Source organism: Plectropomus leopardus, chromosome 5 (assembly GCF_026936395.1).
Source record: "Plectropomus leopardus strain MGB_pleo_1.0 chromosome 5, ASM2693639v1, whole genome shotgun sequence".
In the NCBI taxonomy this organism is placed as follows: domain Eukaryota; kingdom Metazoa; phylum Chordata; class Actinopteri; order Perciformes; family Serranidae; genus Plectropomus; species Plectropomus leopardus.
The window spans coordinates 16233764-16242578 of NC_142180.1; the positions used below are offsets into that span (position 1 = coordinate 16233764).

Consider the following 8815-nt stretch of genomic DNA (forward strand, 5'->3'; position numbering starts at 1 on the left):
TACGCATCATGTTCATTTGCACAGTAATGATGCCATCCAAATGAACTTCGATGGAATATTCAATAGCAAAATCCTCAAAAAAACATTTAAATTGCTTAAAAGCTGTGGACCTTCGCTTATACTATAGTGCACCACTTTCTCACACATCCAATCCAGTGAGCGAGAGCACAATGTAGCCACTGAAAACCCGGCTCTGATAGCACAAGTGCCATGGACTGGATTACTGTAAGCAGTATACATGTACATGGGAATCCATTACAACATAATATATTTAATTCCTTTTCTCCGTTGGTCTGAATAATTTGCTAAACTTGCCTCTATTGTTTTTTAGAAATAAAGTCCCCCTGAGCGTCTAAAATTTCACGAAATACAGACAGTCACAATGTTGGCAACACTGGATGCAAACTAAACTACAAACTTTTTATAGCCACCTTTGTAAGTCTACAGAGTATTTTTTTATTCCATAGGCGTTTTCGTAGTGGAGCATCACTTTAAAGCTGCATTAACTAATTTTTTTTTGGCCATTATGACCACATAATTTTGATCTCGTGGTGAATTTGATAGCAAACAGCTGACCTTTAACACATCCAGCAGACAGAGAGCAACATTTGGAGTTGTGTTTCTGATCACCTGATTAATATAAGTCCAATATTGATGCTCTTTTAGCTCTGTTTTTGGTCTCTATCAACTCCTGAGGGAAATATCTGGCTCTGCACTGCTAAATACTCCACTATGTTCACCAGCTAGTTGTTAAATGTGTCTGTCTCCTGTTTGGAGCTGAGCAGGTAGTGTTCAATGTTTTGGGTTTTTTAAAACCTGTAACAGCTCCCTGCGGTGGCAATTTTACTGCTTTGGTTCTCTCTCGCTACTCTCAAATTGCAGTTTTCAGCCGTTTCTGATCAGCTACAATGGCAACAGAGAGAGAGCTACACTTGCTCCACTGTTGTAGGGGATGTGAATGTAAACACATTGAATATGCTAACTCAAAGATGACAGCATCGCCCAGATGTGCTGATCACTGAGATGATAAATGTTTGGCTCTTTTGAATTCTTAAAAACGAGGTGGAACTGCTTCAAACACAGCTTCTAATACAAAAGTTTAATTATTAATTAGTCCTCCTATTTGTGCTCTTTTTACTTGTATATTGACTAGCAGTTGAACATAATGAAGTAATTAGTAGTTAAAGAGCCAATATTCAGGAGATGGTGGAGACCAAAACAGAGGTAAAAGTATAGAGAATACTGGACATAAATCAGGTGGCCACAGAACAGAGAATAAATGCAAATTGGAAGAACTTAAATCAGTTAATAATATCAAGGCTTTTCCAGGTTTTCCATGACCGTGGGAACCCTGGTTTATATGATAGCAATGTCAATAAAAATATAAAATTAAACAGACTGTTAAAAAAAAATTCAAAATGGCATTATTTTTAGTTCAACGTCCTGATTCTGAAGATTTAGTTTCAATGTTTAATGATGATTAGCACCACAATTTTAAAGCAGGGTAATTTAAATCCAAACACTCAGATCTTCCAGTGTCTGAACCTCCTCAACTTTTATTCCAACTTACAGGAAACAGCTGTTATTGTAACTGAGGCCATGGACATGCAGGCCGCCTCGTCCAAACACAACCATCTACAAGTCAAACATTGTGTCTCGATACAGCTGAGTAAGGACAGAAAAAAACTCCCTCATTCAGCTAATTCTGGACAGAGATGCAGACACGAAGCTCTGCCTCACATGGGCTGAGAGCTTGGAGGATACGTGCAGGACGACAGTCTGCAGCACAGATGATACGTGCACCGGTTCACAGATCACACCACGCAGTACAGACAGCAGTGTAAATGATGTAAAGGGCTATATTAGGAATACAAACAAATGAAATCAAGTATCATGGTCCATGTGCGAGACAAGTGTCAATGTTTGATTTTGTTTTATCTTACTGTACTTTGAAACTGTGCAGCCGTGCAAATACATTTCCTCTTTTGACTGTCTGGTTTCATTTTGAGTCATGACCTCTAAATTAAACAGTTGTCTAAGCAGTTTTAAAAAGCCTCCAAACCACCTGCTCTTGGCAGGCTATTTCTTGGATTGTGCTGAGTCGGGTTGAGAATGACTAGTTTCCATTATTATTTAGTTTGACAAGACAACAGTGCGTTACTCAGCGACAGCAATCAAATATCTAAGGTATACTAAGTAGGGTTTTCCTAAGATACAATGTAGACTCATGAAAAGTTATCCCTCTCAATCACTGTCAGTGTACGGTGGTGTGTTAATCTCCATAGACTCTAGCCTCGGCCTGTATCGTCTTATTTTCTTGCTATTTTTTTTAAGCCAGTAACTGACAAGTCTTGCAGTAGTATATCTAAAACCAAACAAAACTTTTTGACATTTTGTTGTTTTTCCAGTTCACTGACTGCAATGTTCAGTCCACCACATTGGTCAACAGATATATATCAAATATTTTAATAACTTTTGTCATGAAATATTGTGCAGACAATCATTCACAGAGAATGAATCCTACTGACTTCAGTAATCCTGACTTTTCATCTAGTGCTGGCATGAGGTTCATAATTGTGATTAAATTTGAATAAATTGTCATAACATCAAGACTACACACGCATGCGCTCCTTATGATGAATTTTAGTATTTAGTAACCTGGAGACAGTGTTGGACATGGGATCCCATTTATTCCCTGTAAGTTGCTCAGTGATGCATTAAGCCATAATAGTTAAATTGCTGCATATAAAATTACCTGAATTATTAGCTGTATGAGCCTTGTGTCCAGGTCCCTTAAAACAGCCATGACACAGCCTCACGGAGCAGTTAAAGCTGTAGATTCGTAGTCTCATTACAGTATTTAGATGCAAATGAGTTCTTCAGGTTGACATTTTTATTTTTATACACAAGATTGAGGCTTTTACAAATTAATATTTATTATTTTATTTTTACTGATCAATACTTTCTTGATTAATCAGAAAGTAATTAATAGTATCCCAAAAATGGCAGTTTACCTTCAAGCTCAAGGTGATGTCTTTAAACTGTTTGTTTTGTTTGACCAACAGTCAAAGATATTTAGTTTATTATCACATTACTCAAAGAAAAGAAGCAAATCCTCACAGTTTAGGAGTTGGTAATGTGATTGATTATTATCATTGATTATTTGTTAGCGTTACCAAATATTTCAAATCGATTTATCAACATATCCCTTCAGTGCAAAAATAGCTTACAGAGAAGTTCCCTCTTTATATCTCCAACACAGTGTGTAAGTTTCTTTAAAATGCTTTTCAGAGGCAATATCGAAAAAGCTATGGTTTGCCAAAATGCACTGCATGTGATTCATGTCATCTGTGCCTCATCAGTACACCACGCCCCTTGTGTCTGGGTGTGTGCGTGGTGCGTGTGTGATTGTTGGATTGTGTTGTCAAGACCGAGTGCGTAAAACAGCCTGAGGGGTGAACTTTCCCCTACTTCTCACACTGACTCCTCCATCTTTGAATTTTTTCCAGCATTCCTCATTCATGCTGAAGACACATAGCGACTCGCCCACTCACTGAGATAAACAATATTAAAATATCACTGTTTTATCTTTGAAAGATACAAAATCTGATCATTGCATCTTATATACCAATATACAAAAACACTGTCTATCTGTTGAGGATGTAAAATTGGGATTTTTTAAGGATGAAAACCGCATGCTGAAGTTAGATGTATACTTAGAACATGAATAAATGAAGTCTGTGAGATGCAGGATTCTTATGTTACATAGAATTACAATAAGAAGTTGATTAATTTCTTAAATGATTAAAAGAAAATTTATCAGTTACATATTTTTTTAGATAGTTTTTGGGAGTTTTATTACCTTTATAAGACAGGACAGACATAGCGTAAAAGGGGGAGAGAGAAGGGATGACATGCAGCAAAGGGCAAAGGTCGGATTTGAACCCACGACCGCTGCAGCAAAGACACAGCCTCTGTACATGGGGCGCATGCTCTACCAACCGAGCCACCGGGCATCCCTATCATTTACAATTTTGATAATTCATTAAATAGTCATTTTCAAGCTAAAAATCCCTAAAATGTGAAAATTATTGGTCTTACAATATAGCATATTAAATATCTTGGGGTTTTAGACTTGTTGGTCAGTTAAAAGATAACATGTTATGATGTCATCTTTGGCTTTAGGATATTGTGACTTTTCATTTTTCACTGTTTTCTGGTATTTCATAAATGACTAACCAATTAACTTGAGAAACAATCATTGTATGTATCAATAATGAGAACATTCGTTAGTTGCAACAGTACACAGAATATTTGAGAATTTGAAAATGAACTACAAGGAACACAGCTGGAAAAAAAATTAATTACATGTAACGGTTCATAATGAAATGTATTTCCACCTGCTAAAAACTACCAATCAGATGCAGACCTGCATAATTCTTTCAAGCGTTTTTGTCAAAAAGCTCATTTTGAGCTTAAAACAGAAGCCACCTTTCTGTATCAATACGATTTTAATGTGTCATTCAGACCTTGAATTACATCATGGTCCAGGTTGTCATAAAGAGCAACCACTATGACAGGCTTTCCACGCCTCCAACCTCCCTCTGTCCCCACCTCCAAGATCCAACAGCCAATCAGAGGAGACCTCTGCTGCAGCACTGGGCTATAAAAACCTCACAATGCTGTTCATCAGCACACATCAGAGACAGAGAGATCAGAAGCAGCTTTCTGACTAAAACAGACTCTCAGCAGACAAAAAGATGAAGATGCCTCAGCTACTCATCCTCCTGCTGGCTATTCTGCTGCACGCAGCAGCCGCTTTCCCTGCAGCTCTGCCTGGCCGAGACAAACACGCCTCCTGGGACGACGTGAATGTGGTGGCTCATGGGCTCCTGCAGCTGGGCCAGGGTCTGAAGGAGCATGTGGACAAGACCAAAATCCAGATGAGCGACGTCAGTGCCAAACTGAAGGCCCTCAATGGCACAGTGGCCGAACTGGAGAGGAAGCAGCGGGAGCAAAATGAAGCTCTGAAGGCAAGAGGCAAAGAGGAGGAGGAGGAGGAGAGGGAGAGGATGGTGGCAGAGCTGGCCAACAAGGTGATGGCAAAGGTGCAGGAGGTGCAGACACAGGGCGAGGATGTCCACACCAGGATGGACAGGCTGGAGGAGAAGGTGAATGAGATGCTTAAAGAGTCAACACTGGACAGCAACAACAGCGAGCATACAGGAGTCTCGTTTATCCAGGTGAGAGAAAAATGTTGCTCTCATGTTAATTCAGCTTACTTGATGATAATTAGTAGTTCTGCAATGAGATGACTAAAAACTGAGAACACACTAATCAGTCAACTTTCTAAAAGACTGACACATCTTAAAAATAAACTAAACAGCTGATCTAAAGCCAGATCAATCAGTACTTTATTAAAAAAAACAAACATTTCTTTTCTGAAAACTCTCCAGAACTTCCATTAACTAAGAACCAACAACTGCACAATGATACCGTGAAGCTGACGAGATATTTCATTTTCCCAGAGGCTGATGGCAGCTCAGAACAGACGCATCGACCAGCTGGTGGAGAAAATCAAGCAGCAGCAAGACAAACTGGAGAAGCAGAGTCTGCACCTGCAAACACTGCAGAGCAAGGTGAGCAACACCACTTTAAAATACACACCAAACACTGTAGGAGACTACAGAATGATCCCTCTAACTAAAAGAGTACCTTAGCATCTGCTAGATTAATGTACATTATTACATTATGTTACATAATATGAAACCTTGACATGTGATCCACCAGGTCGCACACAAGAGAGTAAAATCACACCGACGGAGAGATGAAGAGACAGCACTGAGGGGAGAGCCTGCAGAGCAGAGCAAAGACACATCAGGTAAGAAACTGTTAAAACAAAAAAAATTCAAAGTGATGGAGACAAAGTCACTACGGGGGGAAGAAAAAAAATCTAAAGAAGTGAAGAGGTTGAAAAGACTTTGAATGGTAGCTGTTGTGAGAGGTTTGACCTTTTGAGTGCTGAAAACTTAAGCTGCCATAGAAAAATGAACTGATGAGTTACTCTGCCCTCATTCCACACGTTTGTAGGCATTTCTCCTCAAGTACGAAACCTATACAAACAAGTATTTAGAGGTAAAACACAAATGCCTCATAAATGCACGTCCACATTACATTGCATAAAACAGTTGTGAAATCTAAACCAGCGTCATCTAGTTTTCAACAATTTGCAACAAAAGAGGAAATTTACAGGATTAATAGCAGTGATTGCAGCCATAGGAGGATTAATGTATCCTCAAGTGACCAAAGACCAAAATAAAGTTCACCTTTGCACCTGACTTTATAATACATGACACGCTGGCAGAGCAGCTCACATTCAGTCCAAAGATCAGGAGAAAATGAGGACAGCAGCTTTTCAAAAACACAACAAGCTATAACACAAGCTGTAAAAAAGCAGCAAGTGACATAAAAGCGAGGAGTAATCAGCTATTTTTTTAAACATATGCTGAATTTAATTTCCAAAATCAAGCCTGCTGAGCTCAACTAATCTAAGTTTTCTGTGTTTTTGTTTTCTCAGGTTTGGCAAGAGACTGTCATGAGCTGTTTGCAGGAGGGCAGCGAGCCAGCGGTGTCTACACAATCCAGCCGGAGAACTCTCAGCCCTTCAACGTCCTCTGTGAAATGACTACAGGTGAGTCAAACTGGAATTTTCTGTTAAGGGCGTCTGATTTTAATTAAATGCAACAATGTTACACTGCTGAGGGCTGAGCGAGGAAACTTTTTTATCCAAATCTACAAATGTTTAAAACAGCAGTAAAAACACTAAACAAAGGGCCCCAATTTTAGATTGAAGGGTTATACCGATCAGCATTATGACATTTAAACGGCTCTCACGTTTTGGTCAACGAAGAATAAAGTTTTCCAACACAGTATCAATAAATGAAACAGTTTTTTAAAAGTATCTTATGTCATAAGCCTCTTTAGTTTAACCTCCTCTCTTTCTCTCTCTCTGCAGATGGCGGATGGACGGTGATCCAGAAACGTTACGATGGATCCCAGAACTTCAACCAGCTGTGGGAAAGCTACAAGAACGGTTTCGGCAACCTGAATGGTGAGCATAAACTCAGCTCAAAAAACGCTATAGAAATATCTGTCTCTTCACCTCAGTGCTAAAAAATTAATCTCTACATTCATCCCTTCAGGTGAGTTTTGGTTGGGCCTGGAGAACATCCATTCTCTCACCAAACAAGGCCAGTACGTCCTGCAGGTGGAGCTCTCTGATTGGGCGGGACAGCAGAAGCAGGAAGCTCGTTATCGACTCCAACTTGACGGAGAAGAGAAGAAGTTCACGCTCCACCTGGAGCAGGAGTCTTCATCTGGGGTCCAGGAGAGAATAATGACGACCGGAGAATCCGGTCTTCCTTTTTCCACAGCCGACAGAGACAATGATCTCGCTGCAGACGTCAACTGTGCTGAACTGCTCTCAGGTAGGACGGCTTCACTGACCCCAAAACCTCGACACACTCAATCTCTCTGAGCGGCTTCATAACAGCAAAAAAAGAAACGATAAGTTGTTTAAAAATGCTCTTTTTGTTTCAGGTGGTTGGTGGTTCAGTAGTTGTGGTGAGTCAAACCTCAACGGCAAATATCCCAAAAGGTTGAGCGCGCTCAGACGACAGCAGTCCAGAAGACAAAGGATGTTTTGGACGTCCACAAAGGGACAAAACAACTCTGTGAAGACCACTCTTCTGAAGATTGCCCCCGCCACAATGCAATGAGCACATCAGTTTGTCTCAAACAGAGGACAACAGAAACTGTATTTAACTGATTATTGATCCCTGCAATCACGCACTGGATCATCAGATATTTCTATGCTGTGCCATACGATCACTCAGTCTCAGTGGACATGTTCAGTCATATTGACAGTAACTTTATTCCCTTTATAAGGGTTCCTTATCTTATTCTGTAATATTTGCTGTAAGTGTTTTAAATACTTCTACTTTGATAATGTACAGTGTATTATTTTCAACATGTATACACTTTAAGCATTTTATATTTCATTTATATGAAGTGTTGAAATAAAGTTTTTAAAATGTTTAGTAAATCCTGGTTCTTTGTTCATGCTTGAAGGTGTCACAGCACGCAAACACGGCGACGGCTCAGCAACTCAGGCACGTTTTTGGTAAAGCACCTTTTAACAAATAAAGCATTTCACAATGAGTCTCTAGAGAGTTCAAAATAAATTGTGTATTGTGAGATATAAGGCAGTTCAATAAACCTGTGACACTCAATTTACGCCCTGGGGGCCAGTTCGGGTGCCAGGTTGCATACAATTTTTTTTAATTCACAAAAAAGTAATTTGATTCACAATGGAAAATAATTTTTGTACTTTGATTTGAAATAAGGTGATACACTGCATGAAAGCATCTCAATAAAGTTGGTTTATCAAAAGGTGCCACAGGAGGATCCCCCAGACTCCCTGACAGAGGCCAGGGCTTATTATTCATATCTATTGATTATTAATGTTCGTTTATGAAGTAGTCCCTTGCCTCCTGTCATTTTCGAAAAGTGCAAAAGGGCAAGCAAGTTTAGTATCCATGCTATAAACTGATGAAGGGCATTATTGGTGCTGTATGCAGAGGAGATCTGAGCTTTTTATGTTTTTTTAAAAAATAAATATATTTCTCTACTTCGTATTTCAAAGTTTCGTGAAGTAAATACACGTAAATGTAATTTTGGTGTGTCTGGCATCAGAATTAAAAAGTTCATGTTTCAATGTAGTTATATGGTTGACATTGGGATTTTATAAACAGCT

General features: G+C 39.2%; 1 protein-coding gene across 1 annotated transcript; it reads left to right on the forward strand.

Annotated features, from left to right (window-relative positions):
- Positions 1 to 4681: 4681 nt before the first annotated feature.
- On the forward strand, positions 4682 to 8104 carry LOC121965234 (angiopoietin-related protein 4-like). Its single transcript, XM_042515396.2, has 7 exons — positions 4682 to 5243; positions 5529 to 5639; positions 5791 to 5881; positions 6578 to 6691; positions 7016 to 7111; positions 7203 to 7487; positions 7600 to 8104. The coding sequence occupies exons 1-7, from the start codon at positions 4761 to 4763 to the stop codon at positions 7776 to 7778; spliced, it is 1359 nt and encodes a 452-aa protein (XP_042371330.2). The 5' UTR covers positions 4682 to 4760; the 3' UTR covers positions 7779 to 8104.
- Positions 8105 to 8815: the final 711 nt, after the last annotated feature.